We start from the raw sequence: 19,494 nt of genomic DNA, 5'->3' as shown, positions 1-19,494 counted from the left end.
GTTGGCGGCTTCCGTTGAGCTTCTTCTACGTGGTTTCGAGGATGCGAAATTTGATTCGTGGTACAGCACGACATTAACGTGCCAAATGATGTGCTATGATGACACCAGCTGACACGAGTCGATCCAGGGAATCGAGTTTGTCATGGATCAAAACGCACTCAATCTTAACCGGCGAAGGGCGTGTGATATGAAGGGCTACGAAGCAAGCAAGATGTGGCCCGACTTGGGTGCTGTTTGATACAAATGGAGAATTACAAACTCATATTTCCCTGAAACCCTAAATCCTATCCTCATTCGTCCCCTCCCGCAGCAGCATGCGGCGGCGGCCGCTGGCCAGCTCGTCTCACCTCTCACGCTGTCCCAGTCTCCCTCAGTCGCTCGGCCTCGCTCTGACCGCGCGCGTCGCGAGCCGAGGGCGCGAAGCCAGCGAGGGCCTGAGGGCACGCCGGGTGCTCCGTCCACTGGTTGCTCTGTCCAGGCCGGCGGAAGACCCAGGGCGGTGCGCTTGATCTGATCTGCCATCTCAACTGTGTCGATTCTCTCGCTGGTCTGTACCCCTCTCTCCCGCTCTCGCTCGCTCCCTCCCTCTCCATTCCATCTCAATCTCACTTCTGAATTCAGACATTGAGTGATTCATTGAATAATTGGTGCATACATTTGTATTGATGCTGTGTGTTATCAGGATGTTTAGCTATGAAGTATGGAAACACTGTTGAATTCAGCGTATTATGGGACCTTTGTAGCTATGTTCCTGTAAATTTAGTTACCAGTGATTGTGAGTGTTTCTTGTGGTACCTTTGCTCTGGACAATTTTTTTGGTTCGGAATGGGAATACCCAACTTTGAAATCCTGGATCCGCCAGTCTTATATATTGGCCCTAGGCGTGGCGGGGATTCACCAACCTTGCGTACGCACTGATCCTAGTCCTCCACAATTTTAAATGAAAGTTATCTGATAAAAAAATATCTCTAGGTGTTAAAGAACTAGGGATTTAATATTGTAACTGAGATCGATCAGATGACTGTAATTTCAAACTAGCCAATTTTGGAGCAAAGAAGGTTTAGAACCCACCCTCTGTTCTCCACAGGTGCATCAAAGATGCCGCAGGTAATGGTGGTGGCGCGGAACTTCATGGATATGGTGGCTGCGCTGCCTGCCTCCAAGCTTGATATGCTCTATGACTCGGCCTTCATCTGTGAGGCTGTACTCAGGTCCAAAATTCACATTTTCTGCAGTGCATTATTCGTTCTCAGTGATTTCATGATCTTGATCCAGTTAAGTTTGCAGGTCACTTCCACCACTGGCGAAGAAATATGCACTGCAGATGCTGTACGTGTTGGCACCCGTGACCGCTGCAGCTATGGAAGAGTGGGTGCTCAATGAATATGCTGCCAAGCATAGGGTTTCCATTGATAAGCTGCTCCAACTCAGGGTCTTTGTTGAAGTGCGCGATAGGTAAGACACCATCCATCTCCATCACTCCATGAGATACTGGGCATTTTTGACTTGAACTATGAGCAGACCATAACTCACCTGGACTAGATCAGTTATGAGTGAACTCAAAAGCGGTGATGCACTGATATGTATCTCACCTTTGTTCTAGTGTTTTGATTTCATTTATTACCTTTTTTCTGCATTCATGGGAGATTAAATTTTCACAGATAGCAAGTTGCTAAATTTTTGCAAAAACTGTTTGCCCCATGACAACCAATAATGCGTGTTTTGTTCAAAGCAAGCAATAATTTGCACTTCAGCCACAAATTTGCATGCTTCCTAATTTCTATCGTAACCAAGTGGCTTTCTCTGTGAGATATATTCATGTATGGAAACATGTGTAGTTGTAACAATGTATTAAGTCATGATACATCTTCATTTAATCATGATGAAGTAGCAGTAATGCAGGAAGTATGATCAGTATTTACATGCTCGTGATGGATATGTTGTTAAATTATCATCATGAGATGGCCATGTCTTTAGAGGCAAAAATTTACACATGGTTACTGATTGGTTGAGCAATGACATTTATAGATTCTCATGTTTCTTTACTTTGGCTTAAGAGATTATCATATATTTCTAATGAAAAGAGGTTATCTTATGAAATATGCTTCAGACATGTTGAGGGAATGTTATGTTTGAATATATGTACGGAATTCTTATGTACGTTGATGGCTTGGCACAATTCCTTATTTCTGATGACATTCACACTATTTTATTTAAGGTAGAGAAATGAGGATTGTAATGATTTGATTAATCATAGTGACTGGCTCTTTACTGTAGACTTCTCTGGAATAGTTCTAACTTATTACTAACTATTTACTGCTACATTGACTGCTGTGCTTAGCACTGCAAAGTGCAAAGCATGCTGGTGCATGGCAAATTAGGCCATTCCTAACTCTCATGTTTTTTCTCTGTATACAGACGAAAGGAGGTGAGCTACAAGATGAATCAAAAGTTCCAAGGTAACATGCAGAAGTATTTGGTTGACGGGTATGGTTTTCTCAACTACTCTTCTTTGTTTGAAATCACATGGGTGATCCTTTCTCAAACTTGGAGCTGCTATGATGGTGTCAGCAATACAGCTTCACTGCATGTGTTCTCCATAATGTATATACACACCAAGTTAAGACTTGGTAGTGATTATTTTGCCTTATGAAATTACCCTGTGCCCTGGTAATATCACTACCACATGGAAAAAAATTGAACTCTTTCCACATGGTGTTCTGCGAGCAAGAAAGTAATTCAGTCTACCACTGTTTATATGAAAAGAAGATTGTTGTATAGTGGTCTGTACATGTTTATTTTTTTAAAAAAATCTAGAATCATATACCCCGAGCTGGTGATGTTTAAGCCTTTTGTTCTATGAGTAATACTTGTGGAGCATATTAACTATTTATCATACCACTCTTACTTCTTTTAACTTTTATTGCAGTGGAAGTTTACCAAGGGAACCGATACCGTTAAGTGTCACTGGTAGATTGCCTGCGTCAGCAGATCTGGAAGCCTATGCTCTTGATCAATGGGAGGTTAGGTTGACAAAGCTTAACTCAGAATGTGTTTACCATGCCTCCTTTCCACTTTTCTTTATATCGTCTTTTCGCTTCCCTTGTCGAATCCGATTCTTAGAGTAACACTCGGAAGACTTCCAGTGTTTATTTCCCCTAGTGAAAGGCTTATATATATATTTTCTATTTTCTATTTTCTCTTGGAATAGTGCTTCTTGTTGCAATTGATCAATTCATCTCAAGTCGAAAAAGGGACAAGTTTCAGCTCCTCCATGATGAAGACATTTCAGCGTGGCCTTCTGAGTTCAAGGTTCCATCTTGTCACCTTGTCTTGACAGTTAGCTTAATTTCTTCTAAACTAGCGACAGTCAAATATGTTTTTTTTATCAATAAGTGATTGGCAAATTGCTATAACTCTTTATTTCTTCTAGTACAATTGAATAATATATCCAGTGCCATTCGCACAATTTTACATAGCAGATAAGCAATACACTAAACAGACAATAATAACTAGTAAATTGCTGTCGGTTTACTATTCTATTTCCTGGATGTAAAACTTGATTAACTGATCGTCCTAGCAGATGATTCGGTTCAGTAGCTTGGTCTTCTTCTGGTTAAATTAGTCAAGATATTTGTTAGTCATGTTTAATGTCCATTACTCATGTGAATCATTTAAATCTCATATTTTCATCTGCTGTTGCATGTTTTCCAGCTTTGCTATATATGTTTGCTTCACTGATATAAGCAATAATTTCAACGACGTGGTTTCCTGATTTGGCATGTTCACAGGGATGGTGAAGCTCCAAAGTTGACTGAGAATGGCTTCCAATTTCTTGTGAGTTCTCAGCTTTCAGCTTTCATCTAATCCAATAATTGACATCTTCCATATTTGGTTCTTATTATTTTCTATTATACCAGCTGATGGAAACAAATGCACAACTTTGGTACATAATGAGAGAATACATTTCCTCTGCAGAGGTATTGGTGGCATATTCTTTTTATATTTATTTTAGTTCGCCTTGGTGACTTTTATGTTGAATTCGTTGTTGATTATTCCTGTTATTGACTATAGGAACGTGGAGTGGACCCTACGGAGCTGATATCATTTCTCTTGGAACTTAGTTTTCATAAATTGGGAGCGGTAAAGTGAAGTTTCTTCTTTCTAAAGATCATGCTAGACAGTTAGAGCATGTAGATAGTAGTCAACATTTTGTCCTCGATGTCCTTGAAAAATTCTATATCCAGAGCACCTTGTCTTGTGGTTATACGGTACATGAATAGGAAAATGAAGTGCTTGAAAATGAATATATTAGAAGAGCATCTTGAAGAAGTTGCAACTGTTCCACTTCATCTAACATGGCAGGAAAATCAAGCTTACTTGCCTGCTTAAGAATGTTTGAAAAGAAGTTAGTCATTTTAGTTTTGAGTCTAATAAAATGAAATCTACCAGCTTCTTATTCAAAGTCTGCTGTCTGGTATGGTTGAAAATTCACAGCCATACTTTCTGTTTGCCTTGTTCATGTTTCAGGCTTATAGTTTGAACACTCTGACTGATGTCCAAAGAATTGCCATCAGGGATCTTGCAGAGTTGGGATTAGTCAAACTGCATCAGGTAGAAGTTTTATTTGTGCCCCCCCCCCCGCGCTCATATTGATGATACTGATGAGTCATGAATTTCAGGGTCGAAAGGATAGCTGGTTCATTCCTACCCAATTGGCTACAAATCTCTCAGCAAGCTTGTCGGATTCATCATCCAGCAAAGAGGTTGCATAATATATCTTTCCCTACTGCAACTATCTATGTTTTCCAAATCTTCTCTGTAACCTCCACCTACTTGTCCCCTAATCAATGATCAGGATGAAGATATGTATTGCATTTCACCAAATAGTTGATATTGGTATTGTTGTTGCAGGGCTTTGTGGTTGTGGAGACAAACTTTAGAATGTATGCATACTCTACTTCCAAATTGCACTGTGAAATTCTGCGCCTTTTCTCAAGGTACATGAGGGTCCATATAAGTGACATAATCTAGCTCCTCACTATTATTTTTTCCATTAAAGCTACAGCATGGTAGTTCTCTACCTCCTGTTTGGGAATTACTTGCTTTTGTCATGTTGCATGCAAAGGGAGCAACTGATCTCATAACTGCATTGGCTCTGTACTCTTTCTTAAAGCTTATTGACCTGATGCACCTGAGTATAGGCCAATTCAGTTGGTCTGGCATTCCCAGTAGACTGGTCAGTGGTTACTGTTGTGAATTCTATGCAGCTGCTTGTTTATTTGTGCTGTTGACCTTAACAAATTAGACGGCATAAGTTAAGTTTCTAGTGTAGCCCAGAGCTATATCTGGTAAAAGAATTTGACTTAACAAAGCCATCTATAGACATCTCTTGGAGCTTCTAAGTCCTTCAGAATTATGGTGCCGTAGCCCGTAGGCGGCTTGTAGATCTAGCTGTTTGAACCACCTGCATCTGAAAATAATTGTTGTCCCCTTTGCACTGTTGGCTGTAGTGCATTAGTCCATATGGCACTTTGCTGCCTTGCGCTATTGCCTTGCTCTATAGATGGCAAGGAGGAATTATTTTTTTAGCATCGTACGCAGATTTATTTGAGGTTCCAAGATCTGAAACAGAAAATTTGTTTCGAATGAGTCCAGCTGGCAGGTTTTGTACTCTTGTTCCAAAGGCTTGATTATAATGGCATGGTTAGTTATTTGTGCACTCATTTTGAAACGAAATTGTTGACCACATGCTTTTCTTTTCAGGGTGGAGTATCAACTTCCAAACCTCATTGTGGGAGCTATTACAAAAGAAAGTATTTATGGTGCTTTTGAGAATGGAATAACTGCTGAACAGGTAATGTCTAGAATCTAGATTATACTACTTCCGTGCTGTTTTACTTTTGGTCTTAAAATGCATGCAGTTGAGTATTCATATATAACTAAAAATGTAATGGTCATAGGTGTATTTCAGATTATATTTACCAAAATGACAAGTGACAGTGGAGGTATTATTGCTACAAAATACATTGCATACATACACGACCTTTTTTAGGACACTTTAATTTGAAGTTTGTGCCCACTAACAGACCCAAACTTAATTATGGTTATTTGTTGGGCACTCTGTTAATTTTGGTAACATTTTTTGTCCACCACCTTAGCTTCTGTTCTCTTTCTTGTCTTGTATAAAAGCAGCTACATTCAAAATCTAGCTTGCATCTTGTTTCAAGATTGATTGTCTTCTTTTTTTTCAGATAATTTCATTTCTCAAGCAAAATGCTCACCCTCGTGTTGCTGACAAGATACCTGCTGTCCCGGAGAATGTCACAGATCAGGTAAGAAGCGAGAGTTCCCACTCTTTTGACAGCCACCACTTACTCTGCAGAAACAGTACAGTGGAAAAATAATTCAATACTCATCTCTATGCAGATTAGGCTGTGGGAAAGTGATCGTAACAGGGTTGAGATGATTCCATCACATTTATATGAAGATTTTCCTAGCAAGGTAAACACAGTATTATCTGTACCCTACATCTTTGTCCAAGGGCGATCATCAGACATTTACTTGCTTGCTGTACTCAGCGATTTTTCTCGTAAACTGACAGATTACCTAACTCTGTTCCCTTATGTAGGAATGGTTTGAACAATGCTGTGATCACGCAAGGGATCATGGATACTTGCTCTGGGAGGACTCGAGGAGGATGAGGTTGATTGTGCGAGGGGAGTTCCACCCTGAAATGAGGGAGTTCCTCCGCAGGCAAAGATGAAAAGGGACCATGTGTTTGTTCTGGTATGCACCTTTATGATTGAAGGAAAGGGCCATTTTGGATAGAACAAGCAATTTGTGTGCATAAAGCTCCTCGACGCAATGACTTCCATTTATACTAGTCTGCCAGCATGGCTCTTGTCTCGTACACAGGCCACAACAGGCCACAACGTGTGCCCCCAAAAGTTTCTAATCGAAAGATGGAAAAGAAGATGCAATTGCGGCTGCAGATGGTTGCATACACTGTAGGCATATAAGCTTAGTTTAGATTACTGAAAGTTCCATTTGTAGTGATATGATTAACGCGACACTGTGAGTGGGTGACACCCAGGAGTGGTCTCCGTTTGTCTCTTGTCTCTGATGAGTATCCTCAGCTGGCGGCTGGTGCTGTAAAAACTGCTAGTTGGTGCTGTAAAACCTCAGATGATTCTGAACGATAAATATTCATTTTTTCGGTTTTCATTTCTCTCCTAGATGATATTGATTCACTGTATCGGATACGTGGAAATCCATTGTTTTATTTTTATCTTTTTTGAGAAAAAAAAGAACAGAGCAGCTCCGTAGTCCGTACGCGACCACGCTGCGGAAGCAGCAGCAGGGAGAGGGCAAATATTGGGCTGAAACTAGAAGTCGGCCCGGTAAAATCAGGCGCAGCCCGTGTGGCGTGTGGCGTGCGGAGCGAGTCGGCTTGGCTCGGCGGCCATTTCCCGTCCCCTCCCCTCCCAGACCCAGAGGAACCCCATTAAAAAAAAAGGGATGAATCTGATGGAAAAGGAGAGTTTTTTTAAAAAAAAGATAAAAAAATAAAATTCGAAAAAGGGAGCCGGATAGGAAAAATTCGGAAAATGGGTACCTCCCGCCCGTTAATCGGGGGAAGGCGTGGGGCCAGGGACCTCCCGCCCAACCAGCGGGCGGGAGGTTCCAAAAATATTTCGAGGCCCCTCCCGAGAGCAAGAAAAGTTTCTTATTCGCGAAGAGATTCCTGAGGCAGGCGTCCCGCCCGGCCAGGGGGCGGGAGGTCTCCCTTTATTATTTTTGTTATATTTTGTTGGTTGGAATTGTTATGTTTTGTTGGAATTTATGGTTTACAAACGATTTGAAATTTAGAATTTTGTCAAATAGAATATTTATTCGCCATACTCTTTTGTATACATATAAAATTTTAATTCAATTTTACGAAGAAGATTACTGTATTTAAAACTCGTATGAAGATGGTTAAACGATAACGTTTTGCAACGTTGAATCCAAATATTAAGATAGTACGATACGTCAACCAATTAAAAAAAAGTATCATACAAAAATAGTTTAAATATAAAAAGTCCACCGAATCAGTAGTATCTACCCCGCCTGTCCCGGACCTCGCGCTCTCTTCGTCCTCCCCCCCTAGTCCTAGCCCGTCGGCGTATGTGGTCCTCCAAATACGTAAATGCATCTGGAGCACGATGAGGACGAGGCGGAGGAGGTGCAGGCGTGAACGGGTCATCCTGGGACTGTGCACCTGGAGCGTCATACGTCTGGGAGTGACCAATGATGTCAGGCCCGGCGCCGCCGCCCACCAACTCCGACCAAGTGGCGGAGCCGCCCTCCCAGTCGTCCCAGTCTGGCACACCAAATGGACCACCGTGTGCAGAAACTCCCATCGACCATGCATGCTGAGTATAGCCCCGAGAGTACGGAGCAGCTGGTGTCGAACCCGACGGGAGAGACGTTCCTGGAGCATAGGCGCCAAATGTTTGAGGCTCCATTCTTGCAGGAGGAGGTCCCATTGCTGTCGAGTGCATGACTATAAAAACAAACGAAATTAGTCATGTAAATCAAAGGTGATCGAAATGGCAATTATAAAGGACTTACAGCTTGAAATAGCGGCAGTACCGCTGGACGCTGCGTGCGGTGCTGCAGAGGTCGACGGGCCAGCTGTGTACACGTGGGCGGACGCATGAGATGAACTGGAGGCCCCCACGTCATCTCTGCCGCGACACGTTAGTGCACGTAACGCTCGTGTCAAGTTGTCTTAAATTTTACGCAAGCTGTCTTTGTACTGTGCCTCCGGTACACGTACTCCACGTTCAAGCAACGTGATCTGAGATGTAGCTTCGACCTCCGCGAAGTTGATCAGATCGATCTGCATACGTAATGGGAAGCAGAGTAATATTGTTATCGATCTTTTATAAAAAAAGATTTAATAATTCAAGTTACGAAAGACATACCGCGCCACGCTGCACCTGATCACGGTATGAGGGATACGTGTCCGAGATGGTCGGCTGGTGCTGATGCTCCGCGTCATCAATACGTGAAAGAGTGACGTATGGACGCGTGCGAGGGAGGTACCAGCGGAGGTATGCGCCGTATGACGCCTCCGTGTGTGGCTGCGGCTCGTCCCACACATCGTCACGTGCGTCAAGCCACCCTTCTACGTACTCCTGCAGCTTGACGATCCAGTTGACCTCGTTGGCATGATATCCCCTGTGCGAATATCTATTGCAAACATTTGAAAGACAACATTACTTTATGATAACAATTATATAATTAATACAAAACGAGTTATCACAAACTTACTCGTGTACGTTGCGCGGTACGGTCTGGAACGCTCGAGGTAGGAGAGGGAAGTGCTGTGGTCGCCCGAACTGCCTCATCACTCGCTCGACGCAATACGGCTCGACGATAATATCGAACACTAGGTTCGCCTTTGTGAGCCAGTACGCCTCGTCACGCATGCAGAGGGAGGACAACCCGTGCGGCGCACGTGTGTGGATAGCCGCAGTGGTGTACGGGGTCCAGATGACATCCTGTGGCCGCATCCGATCAAATTCGGACACGAACTGCGGGTACGCTTTTCGGACCTGCCGATGTGCCCAGCTCATCTGCAAAATTACACGACTGCATCGGTACTTTGCATATACAGTAACGTATAACAGTAAATTAAAGAGCTTACTCGTCGATCGGTCCAAAGCGAACCCATCGTGGGGCTATCCTCGTGCCTGGCGGATAAGACTCCTCGCTGATTAGGGGGCGTGCTATGGCGAATCACTCGTACGACCATAGCTGCAGCAGAAGTGGGCAGCCTGTGATGACGGCGGTCCTCTCCGTCTTGAAACAGGCTTGGCAAAGACCTCGGTACGTGGCAGCAAGCACTGTCGATCCCCAGCTCCACGCAGGTACCTGGCCCGGCTCCGCATCCGCAATCGCACGCGCGTATTGGATGAGAATCTTATCCACATAATTCCCGCTATAGTTGCAGAAAAGAGTCCAGCCGGACAACCACAACAGATATGCCTTCAGGCAGCGCGACACCTCGTACTGCCCAGCCAGAGGGTGGAGATCCTGAGCCTGAAATATATTTGTTCAATGCTTAGAGGTAGTCACATATGATTCAATTAAATTAATTAAAAAATATTTGTACTTACCCTAAATTGTATCACCCAACTCTTGGCGGGGCCGGGCGCGTCCGGTACGTTCACAAAAAGTGGCGGGTTCACTGGAGCAAACCGCTCTTGAAGCTCCGCCCTCCAGAAAGGTGGCACGGCAACCGGACCAACAGCTTCACCCGCAATGGGAAGCCCGAGCAGGTACGACACGTCCTGCAACGTGGGGGCCATCTCCCCGCACGGCAAGTGGAACGTGTGCGTCTCCGGACGCCACCTGTCCGCCAACGCCGCAAGTAGAGAGCGGTCCAGCTGCATCCGCTTCTTGGCGCCACCGTCTTGGCCGTCGCCGGCCTGAAGCATACGTGCGAGTGGCAGAAAACCAGCCTCACGTAAGATGTATATTTTGCATTGTGGTTACAATTGTCGTACAAGCTATATATTAGTTTCGTAAAAAAAATACAAAGTATCACCTGTCAAGCCAGCGGTCGTCCAGGTGCAACAACTCCTTTGCTACACGAGGGCGCAACTCGTGAAGCTCCTGCCCCTCCACCGCTGCCAGGTACGACCTGTGCTGTTCGTCGATTTTCGCATCAAGGAGGTCTGGTGTCTGCGCCATATCTACATGAAAAATATAAGTACCGTAACACATACTCGTACAAACAATTAAAAATACTAAAAACTATTCGAAATATAACTACCCTAACAAATATATCTAAAAACTATTGAATTACTAAAAACTATTGAATTACTAAAAACTATTCAAAATATAACTACCCTAAGAAATATTTCTAAAAACTATTGAAAATACTAAAAACTATTCAAAATATAACTACCCTAAGAAATATATCTAAAAACTATTGAATTACTAAAACTATTCAAAATATAACTACCCTAAGAAATATTCCTAAAAACTATTGAAAATACTAAAAACTATTCAAAACATAACTACCCTAAGAAATGTATATAAAAACTATTAAAATTACTAAAAACAATTCAAAATATAACTACCCTAAGAACTATATATAAAAACTATTGAAAATACTAAAAACTATTTATAATAGAACTATCCTAACAAATATTTCTAAAAGCTATTGAAAATACTGAAAACTATTCAAAATATAACTACCCTAAGAAATATATCTAAAAACTACTGAAACTATAAAAACTATTCAAAATATAACTAACCTAAGAAATATATCTACAAACTATTTAAAATACTAAAAACTATTTAAAATAGAACTACCCTAACAAATATTTGTAAAAGCTATTGAAAATACTGAAAACTATTCTACGTATAACTATCCTAACAAATATTCGTAAAAATAATTGATAATCATACAACTATAACGAGAATATACCTCCAAACCGACGTGTGGACAGGGTTTCGCCGTCTCCTCTCCTCTCCTCTCTTCCTCTCCTCCCTTTCCTTCTTTTGAGTTTTGCTGAATATTGTGAAAATTAGGGGTGGATGGGGGGCTTAAATAGTGGGGGACGTCCCGCCCGTTGGGAGGGCCGGATGTCCCTCGGGGGAACCTCCCGCCCGTTGGAAGGGCGGGATGCCCCTCGAGGGAACCTCCTGCTCGTTGGGAGGGCGGGATGCTTATCGGGAATCCTCCCGCCTGTTGGACGGGCGGGATGCCGTACCAGGGGTCTCTTCGCAAATAAGAAAAATTTTCTTTCGCGAAGAGACCCCTCCCTGGGGTCTGTTCGCTTTTTTTCGACACTCCGCCCGCTGGATGAGTGGGATGTCGCCTCCCGCACGTTGATCGGCCGGGAGGCGCCCATTTTTCGAATTGTTCCAAACCGGCACCATTTTTTCGAATTTAAATTTTTTTAACCCTTTTTCTAAAAGAAATTCGAAAAGGAGATGAGGAACCTGGTGGATGAGCCCATGATGATCATATGGGCTTTTATCACGATGAAAACCTCATCACAACTGATCTTACAAAAAGACTGGGACTAGTAGCAAACAAGGCAGTGAGGAATCAGATGGAAAAACCAATGAGGAATCTGATGGAAGAGGAGATGATGATCAGACGGGCACAGACGATGATGATAGGATGGGAGATGCGTTTTAGGAGAGTCCACGAGAGGACAATCAAAGAAAGAGGCAAATACCTGCAGACGGGCACAAACTTTGTGCAGAGTCTGGTGTTACCGGATCAAACAAACATGTATCATGTATGTAGTCAGCAAGTTAATTCCTTTGCACTATAGTACCAATACCTAGAGCCACGTTCGCTTTAATTCAACAATTTGCTAGACCAAAAGCTCTCGACGAGATGAGGGGAGTAGGCATCAGAGTCATGGAAGACGAGCAACACGGCAGGCCCTCGTGGAGCCGGCTTCTGCTTCGTAAGCAGGATAAACATGTCGTCATCTGCCACATCTTCCCCCAGCAAATCATTATAAAATCAAATCAAACCCAAGGATGAATTCACGGCAACACTGTACTAGAAAACACGCAAGTTGAATCCCCCCCCCCCCCCAAAAAAAAAAAGCGCAAGTGGGGGGATAGAATTGAAGAGAGGAAACAGAGGCGCAGGTTGGTGATTAGATTACTGCAACTGCAAACTTGGTTGGATGAAACATTCGAGATCTCCGAAGAAGAAAAACATAAAGAAAGCAGGGTGCCGAAATGGAATGAGCTGCCGGCGGCGGCGACAGAGGTGGTGCGGCGGCCTGCGCGGTATTTATGGGGATGAGGATTGCTAGGGTTAAGTGCCCCCGGCCTCGATTGTGCAGGTGGGACACCTGGATCTCCGCCAGCCGTTCGATCACGCGACATTCTCGCCAGACAAATCAGAGATTTCCCTCTCATCAAATACGCCAGACAAACGCACCGCTTGTGGAGTAAGACCAGACAATTTTAGCAAATATTATACACAAGTCTGCATCAATTATCAGGTATGCGGATGGTTATGAGGAAAGCAATACAATCTCCTAACACCACCCGGAGAAAATGTTTGGCAGCATATTTTACAAGGGAGACCGCAATGGATGTAGAGATCTCATTCTATCCATATTTACAATGCCCCAAGGACTGGATTGCATTCATCCCAAACAATGACCAGGGCAACAGCTTAACGGTGGGGAACTGGAATCAGCAACAGCGCTGTCACGCTTTGCTCAAGTGTGCACACATCATGCTTGCCGAACAGAAGCGCTCCTATGGGGTTCTACCGCCTAAGATCGCCCCCTCCAACTTCCCGCATCACATGACAAGAATATTCTGACAAAGCAGTGAATAGCATCGCAGCACCGAAGGTCAATCGACTGCTGCAGTGCACAAGTAGACGCGGGTTCAGGTTGCTAAGCGCAAGGAAGCTTGTTCTTGAGAAAATGACCACGAATGCTTCTGCTGCTGAGTGACGACAGCTACTTCTGCTGAGTGACAGTGTCGCTGCAGAACTTCTTGAAATTTTGGCACTCATCGGTCAGGAAGTCACTGCGAAATTCAACAGGATCTTAAAACAAGATTATCCAAAGACGACATGGATGGATTACAGATAGACCATGGTCTTACTAGATCCGTTCAACCATTTCTGCCTGATCCCATCTAGGACTCCAGGGATAATCATTTATTGGGGGTGAAGTAATAGGTATCCCATCGGCATTACAGTGCTGCGGAGGAATCATGAAGGCAGACGTCATTCCACAGCTTCAAAATCTTCATTATTTGCTTAGTAGCATCTAAGTGGTAAAAGATATATAGGTGGCTCCGTGGCTCTTATCACAAGATAAAACTATTCCAACACCCAAGCAAATTAAGTGACAGAAAAAGGGTTTTAACTTCCAAGGCCTGTCTAGTATGTGAAGAGAATTTTTCATGATATGTCAGAACTACATGTGTTCATTTTCAGAAAAACAACCAAACATAACCACAAGGTGGTGACATGGAATAAATAAAGCATGAAACAGATAATGACTACAGTTACAAACAAAAAGTAAAATGTTAAAAATCATATCTAGAAGTTCTGAAATTTTCTGAGAAAAAAATCAGGCAAGTAGAAGAAAGGGCGAAATACATGCATATAAATGTTTAAGACCAAACTCAACTTCTTTTTATGAGATACAACATTCATAAATCACTAAGAAAGAGTGAAGAAAAAGACCAAAAGTGTATGTGCTCTATTTTTATCTTTCGTTTAACAGTTTACTGATTTCATATTACAAAGTTGAGTATGGTTTTGATATTTTTAGAAGATGGTTTTCCTAAAATAACATAAAAGGTGCCAGCTTCACTATGCGATTGTATCGAAATTCAAGTCTACTACTCAATCCTATATGCAGAAAGCAATACAACTTACAAAAAATGAGACCTCTGATCAACCAAGTAATTACAAATAAGCATAACTGTTCAGGAGTCAAATAGTGACCTGAGAACTCTGCAATGTGAGGACAGGTTGTTGCTTTGGGAACTGAAGGGGGATGGCAAAGTGTACCTGCAGCATCACAATGCATTCCTTGTCACTTGTTAATGAATTAGTTCACAATTATAGGATAAGATGAAACAATAAAAAGGATGATGCAAATTGTCAACAAAAAAATCTGTTTAAGTAAAGAAAGCAAATTTATTCAAGATGTGGCATTAAACAGTTCACAATATGCAAAGTCAAGAGGAAATGAAGGAAAACACACTCCACAAATATACAGCTGCTAATGGTTCCAGCATAAAAATTGTGAAAATGCATCAGCACCAACATTCTGAATGTTGGTGACCCCGTGACCGAATACCACAAACCACATACAGCATTGTGGTGTTATTCCACGAGAATTAACATTGTTTCTAGAAGCGTGTCCCGTTTTCTTCTCAGATGCCAGGTTTTGTTTTCTTTTACTAATTCTGCATTAATCTGGTCGGTTTAATGTGCTTAAAAATCCACATATTTAAAACAATTTGCAGTCACTATGTGCGAAGCGGAAGGAGAACACAATTTCTTTTTTTCTGACTATCACCATGGAATAGAAAAGAACAAGAGAGTATTAGGTTCATGCATTCTGTGACATACCAGAAATGTGAAAACTCCTGAAATGGAAAGCACTGTAGCCCTCCTGCAAAAGATCTGATGCACAGATGTATCGTTAGGAAACTTGGCTAAATGCACAATTATGTAAGGAAAAACCAATTATGTATAAATACCGGATCAGCCTCTATTGGTCTCCCAAAGGTAGGAGCCAGTGCCTCGATAAAACGTCTTCTGGCACCAATTGAAGCTGATGCCTCAACAACCTTCAGTACAATTATCAAAGTTAATGTCGAAAAGAACCATTAAAAAACGCATAGAAAATCCCCTACTTCATGTGCTTTCATGACATTGCATAGCCATCAGCTAGGCAACAATTAGGTGCCAAGCCAACCAGTGGTGGTAACCATGAGAGAGAGAGAGAGTGGGCACGGGGAGAAGCTTTAGGAATTATTGCCAGGCCAGTCACTGTCCTAGTAAATGAGCTCACAAAGCAGAGGAAGGAGCCTTCCTCTCTGGCTCCCTCCCTCGGAATTGCAGCAATCATGCACGGCTTAACTAAATTAATAAATGCTTGAACATGATTTGGTAAATGAAAAGCCCATAGGTTTTATACAACCAAGCACTTGAAGCATTACAAAGGGTTGAAATGCAACTAGACAGCACAAAAAGCACATGCAGACGCAGTCAGGTTTACAGCTGCCATCCAAATAATGGTATAAGACCTACTGTTTTTTCCGCTTCATTTTTTCTTCTGTTGCAGTTTCCCCTCACTTTCCGAAAGACCATAGTCAGAACGAAGCTTGAACACTCGGATTTTAACACAAACACTGATTTTAACGCAACCAAAACAGACCAATGTTTTACAGTCGTCTAATCGAACCTATTCGCCACGGCACCGATAAGGTGATTGGTTGAGATTAGTCGTCGATTAGGCCGATTAGTCGAGCCTAGTCGTCTGTATAGTCATCCTGTACATCCACAACCGATATGATATGTATACTATACAGTACATAGTATATAGAAAACATCAACACCACAAATTTTGGCAGGAGCTCCTGGGCAGCGGGTATCTCCTGGCAGTGGGGAGGCATAGAGCTCCTGGGCAGTGGGTACCTCCTGGCAGCGGGTAGGCATGGAGCTCCTTGGCGTTTCCTTGGCGGCGGCAGCGTGCTCCTGGGAGGCTAGATGCACCAGCGGACGCGCCTTTGGGGGGGGCGGCGGAGCGTATTTTGGAGAGTGGGCGGCGGCGCGTCCGCGTATGTGTTCTGGCGGGCGTTTTGGGGTGAGGTGGCTTGGCAGCACCTGCAGCTGTGAGATAGATACCCAAAACCTAATGGCCCTAATTGCCAGCCCAGTAGCCCACCACCCACTGGCCGAGGCCCATCATCTCAAATCTGATAGTTTTCAAGCCTAATCGGACGACTAATCATGGTTAGTAGACGACTAACTGGATGACTAGGTTTCTAGTCGCTGGCCCTTATCGGTGGGGCAAGGGAGCGATAAGCCCGACTGATAGCGATTAGTCGGACGACTAGAAAACATTAACAGACAACCTGTAGACATGTAATCCCCATTCCCCATGCCATAACTCATATGCATGGAATCGACATGAAAATGGCATGGAAAATGCAAAACAACAACTGCATGGCTTACCAGCAGGTTAAGACTTTCTTCTAAGGCAGGAAGATACTCCGCCAAACACCTGCATATGATAGACCAAGGAGAGTTCAGTAATCTTTTGCTTCTTTTCGAGAAATATTGTAACAAATGGGGACGCAAAGACATAACACGTGCGTTATGCGTCGAAACATGGTATGCAAAAAGATAGCACAAAAGGCAAGATAATCTTCATCTAGCAGCATGGAAAATTGACTTACATCCCATTTGACCATGGAGGGAGTTTCACATCCTCAACTGAGAAAAGTGATTTCAAATCTGATGTTGAGGTTAGTTTGAGTCGTGGAGCAGAAGGAACAGAGGAGTAACTTGAACTTCTACTGATTGGAAAAATGACCTGCACAAGAAACAGGCAATGTGGTTTTCAAGTTCACAAAGAGCTCATATTCCATCGGGTTGTCCAAACTATAGAAAGACAAAATGAAAAGAGATGGCTAGCACTATTCATTATCAATGCTACCGCTATCATCAAATGTCCATGCCTGCATCCATGGAACCAGTGGCTTTAGAGGTTAACCTGTAGATGGATCTTTTGAGGTAATCTCCAAGGACATCCTGGCACCAGTTTGTTAAAGTCAAAGTCGACGTCCAGAAGTGGTACAGCAAATTTCACCTCATCTGGCTACAAAATACAACAAATACCAGGTGAGAGTAGATACCAATTTTCATGAAAAAGAAACGGGTGTGGAAACTGGTAAACTTGCCCTATCAGCAGAAGGTACCATGCAAACTTCAATCCCCTGTTCAATGAGAGAATTGCGAGAAGTCATTAATCATCCAACTTATTCAATAAAAAAAATTGTACTGATTGGAAGAGCAATTGGTAATAAGTCAGTCAAGCCGCTTAACCTTCGGCGCATATTTAAGACCCTTTCTGTTTCTCACCCACTACTGCAACCATACCATATAAAGGCTGGTTTAAGAATAGCATCTAGACCTTACATTTAGATATATGGCGCATTAATCTAATATCTCAATGTCACTTAATGTGAACGTGTGCAAATGTGTTACCTCCTTAGAGAGAACTGTGCTTAATTCAAACGTCACCCTTGCATCATCCACCTTGGCAACCTGCTTCTTGTGGTATTCAATGTATAATTCCCTGCACCGAACAAAATTTGAATGAAATGATATTGAAGAAAGTTTGGCACCAAAAGTACCAGGAGTATCCCGAAATGCTTCCACCACCAACAAGAGCATCTCATGATATGAATTTCTTCCTGGCCACATGTCTACCTGACTAACTATGGTTCAAAAATAAAAATTGGACAAAGCATACATTCATTCAATCCCAACGCTGACAGAAAGCAAAGACACCAACATCTATCCCTAACCCCTCTTCGTAAACATCCGTCCCATGCTTGCAATCCTCCGTTAGTACTTAATGCTTCTAACCCCAGCCAGAAATTATGCGATGATAATGATACCATAAGCATAGACAGCTCGAGAAGCAAGAAAAACCTCACCGGAGCTCGTGTACGAGAGCAACGAGTCCCCTGGGATCGCGGTAATCCCAACGTGCCAAGCAGCTCGCGTCATTTCCAGCCTCGGCATAATCCACTAGCGGCTGGAACCCCTCGTCGTCCGGCCCGAACACCACGTCGGGCGCCACCTTGGGAGACAGCGCATTGTACACGAAATCCCCTGCGGTAGCAGAAATTAGAGGCGCGGGATCCAAGCCCGAACCCTAGAAGCATCAGTGGCTTAGAGCGAGGGAGCCTTACAGTGGACGTAGTCGAGGCAGAAGGGGATGGAGAGCGTGAATCGATCGGAGTGGCGGCCGTTGCGGCAGCCGGACCAGATCTGTCCCACCTGCAAGCGAGCGAAGTGAGACCGGGAGCGGCGAGGCGAGACGATGAAGAGCGGGGGGCAAAGCGGATACCCTGATGGGAAGCTTGGAGTGCGAGAGTAGGTAGCTGAGCTGCGCGGCGATGAGGGGCGCGAGCGGGGGCGCCGAGGTGGAGACCGGCGCTGCGGCGTCGGCGGACGGAGACATCGCCGCCGGCGGATGTGGCTGGACTCGACACAAGGAAAAACAACTTTATTTTCCTTGCTTGGTCTGTCTTGGGTTTTGGAAAAGGAAAATGGTCAAACAGCTTGCAGGGCTGTATTTTGGGCCCGGATGATATTCCAAGGATTGCTAATTTAAACCCAACACTATGCCACTAGATACTCCATTTCTTTCAAAGAAAACGTGCCACTTCATTAGGGCTCTAGAAAGATAGCAAGAGAATCCTCTAGCACAGTGGCGGATCCAGGATAATTGCGAGGGGGACTTTCTTCCACCTCTAGACAATTTTAGCCTCTCCTCGCACCGCATCCATAGCAAAAAGTTACAGAGGGGCTCCATGGGTCCGGCAGCGGTAGGGGAAGGGGGTCTGGAGCCCCTCCGGACCTACCGCTGGATCCAACCCTGCTCTAGCATGATTCCTCGAGGATGTTATGAGCTGTGAATTGTATAGTTACGTCAGAAGCACTATATGAGTAGCATGCAAAGGATCCGCTATAGAATAATTTCATGCTACTTATAGTTCTTGTGTAGTTGCATCTATGCTTCAGTGTTACATACATCGTCCAAATTCTATTCTATCATATCCGGGGCTGCGGGGCTGTATACATAACGTAGTTTAAACATGATTAAAAAATAAAGTCTGTTTTATCTCTTATTTATATCGTTTTCTACTCGTTTGAGTAGAAGATAAAGCTAGTCGGTACAG

The 19,494-nt window shown here is 43.5% G+C and overlaps 4 protein-coding genes across 5 annotated transcripts; 1 reads left to right on the top strand and 3 right to left on the bottom strand.

Annotated features, from left to right (window-relative positions):
• Positions 1-216: 216 nt before the first annotated feature.
• On the top strand, positions 217-7,229 carry LOC112889292 (general transcription and DNA repair factor IIH subunit TFB2-like). Of its 2 annotated transcripts, none has more exons than XM_025955849.1 (16): positions 217-547; positions 1,088-1,211; positions 1,288-1,455; positions 2,419-2,487; positions 2,930-3,023; positions 3,212-3,312; positions 3,792-3,837; positions 3,921-3,980; positions 4,075-4,143; positions 4,498-4,614; positions 4,683-4,766; positions 4,915-5,000; positions 5,767-5,857; positions 6,255-6,335; positions 6,430-6,504; positions 6,632-7,229. In XM_025955849.1, exons 2-16 carry the CDS (start codon positions 1,099-1,101, stop codon positions 6,764-6,766), a joined length of 1,389 nt encoding a protein of 462 aa, XP_025811634.1. In that variant the 5' UTR covers positions 217-547; positions 1,088-1,098; the 3' UTR covers positions 6,767-7,229. The 2 variants fall into 2 exon arrangements, with proteins under 2 accessions (XP_025811634.1, XP_025811635.1); XM_025955850.1 differs by having other exon boundaries at positions 222-547; positions 4,531-4,614.
• Positions 7,230-8,643: 1,414 nt separating this feature from the next.
• LOC112891128 lies at positions 8,644-9,725 on the bottom strand. Its single transcript, XM_025958059.1, has 4 exons — positions 9,698-9,725; positions 9,322-9,626; positions 8,973-9,240; positions 8,644-8,887 (listed from the first exon to the last, which is right to left on the bottom strand). Exons 1-4 carry the CDS (start codon positions 9,722-9,724, stop codon positions 8,777-8,779), a joined length of 711 nt encoding a protein of 236 aa, XP_025813844.1. The 5' UTR covers position 9,725; the 3' UTR covers positions 8,644-8,776.
• A 37-nt stretch (positions 9,726-9,762) lies between these two features.
• On the bottom strand, positions 9,763-10,375 carry LOC112888658 (protein MAINTENANCE OF MERISTEMS-like). The gene is made up of 2 exons (XM_025954930.1): positions 10,170-10,375; positions 9,763-10,092 (listed from the first exon to the last, which is right to left on the bottom strand). The coding sequence occupies exons 1-2, from the start codon at positions 10,359-10,361 to the stop codon at positions 9,790-9,792; spliced, it is 495 nt and encodes a 164-aa protein (XP_025810715.1). The 5' UTR covers positions 10,362-10,375; the 3' UTR covers positions 9,763-9,789.
• Positions 10,376-13,007: 2,632 nt separating this feature from the next.
• On the bottom strand, positions 13,008-18,865 carry LOC112889841 (BRISC and BRCA1-A complex member 2). The gene is made up of 13 exons (XM_025956616.1): positions 18,660-18,865; positions 18,502-18,589; positions 18,244-18,421; positions 17,789-17,879; positions 17,482-17,517; positions 17,295-17,399; positions 16,978-17,114; positions 16,754-16,802; positions 15,274-15,363; positions 15,143-15,196; positions 14,510-14,575; positions 13,657-13,754; positions 13,008-13,578 (listed from the first exon to the last, which is right to left on the bottom strand). Exons 1-13 carry the CDS (start codon positions 18,771-18,773, stop codon positions 13,509-13,511), a joined length of 1,176 nt encoding a protein of 391 aa, XP_025812401.1. The 5' UTR covers positions 18,774-18,865; the 3' UTR covers positions 13,008-13,508.
• Positions 18,866-19,494: the final 629 nt, after the last annotated feature.

The sequence above is a fragment of the Panicum hallii genome, chromosome 4, assembly GCF_002211085.1.
Source record: "Panicum hallii strain FIL2 chromosome 4, PHallii_v3.1, whole genome shotgun sequence".
Classification (NCBI taxonomy): Eukaryota; Viridiplantae; Streptophyta; class Magnoliopsida; order Poales; family Poaceae; genus Panicum; species Panicum hallii.
Note: the sequence above shows the minus strand (reverse complement) of the source record. Positions and strands in the feature narration are given on the sequence as shown.

Excerpts from the sequence above, each read along its gene's own strand:
- LOC112889292 (XM_025955849.1), top strand. The coding sequence starts at position 1,099 with ATGCCGCAGGTAATGGTGGTGGCGCGGAACTTCATGGATATGGTGGCT. Across the intron at positions 4,767-4,914 it reads ATTCATCATCCAGCAAAGAG|GGCTTTGTGGTTGTGGAGAC; the intron begins GTTGCATAATAT and ends TTGTTGTTGCAG. Across the intron at positions 5,858-6,254 it reads ATGGAATAACTGCTGAACAG|ATAATTTCATTTCTCAAGCA; the intron begins GTAATGTCTAGA and ends CTTTTTTTTCAG.
- LOC112888658 (XM_025954930.1), bottom strand. The coding sequence starts at position 10,361 with ATGGCCCCCACGTTGCAGGACGTGTCGTACCTGCTCGGGCTTCCCATT. Across the intron at positions 10,093-10,169 it reads GTTGGGTGATACAATTTAGG|GCTCAGGATCTCCACCCTCT; the intron begins GTAAGTACAAAT and ends AATATATTTCAG.
- LOC112891128 (XM_025958059.1), bottom strand. The coding sequence starts at position 9,724 with ATGGGTTCGCTTTGGACCGATCGACGA. Across the intron at positions 9,241-9,321 it reads GTACCGCGCAACGTACACGA|ATATTCGCACAGGGGATATC; the intron begins GTAAGTTTGTGA and ends TGTTTGCAATAG. Across the intron at positions 8,888-8,972 it reads ATCAGGTGCAGCGTGGCGCG|ATCGATCTGATCAACTTCGC; the intron begins GTATGTCTTTCG and ends TTACGTATGCAG.
- LOC112889841 (XM_025956616.1), bottom strand. The coding sequence starts at position 18,773 with ATGTCTCCGTCCGCCGACGCCGCAGCGCCGGTCTCCACCTCGGCGCCC. Across the intron at positions 18,590-18,659 it reads ACTCCAAGCTTCCCATCAGG|GTGGGACAGATCTGGTCCGG; the intron begins GTATCCGCTTTG and ends GCTCGCTTGCAG. Across the intron at positions 17,518-17,788 it reads GCACAGTTCTCTCTAAGGAG|GGGATTGAAGTTTGCATGGT; the intron begins GTAACACATTTG and ends CTCATTGAACAG.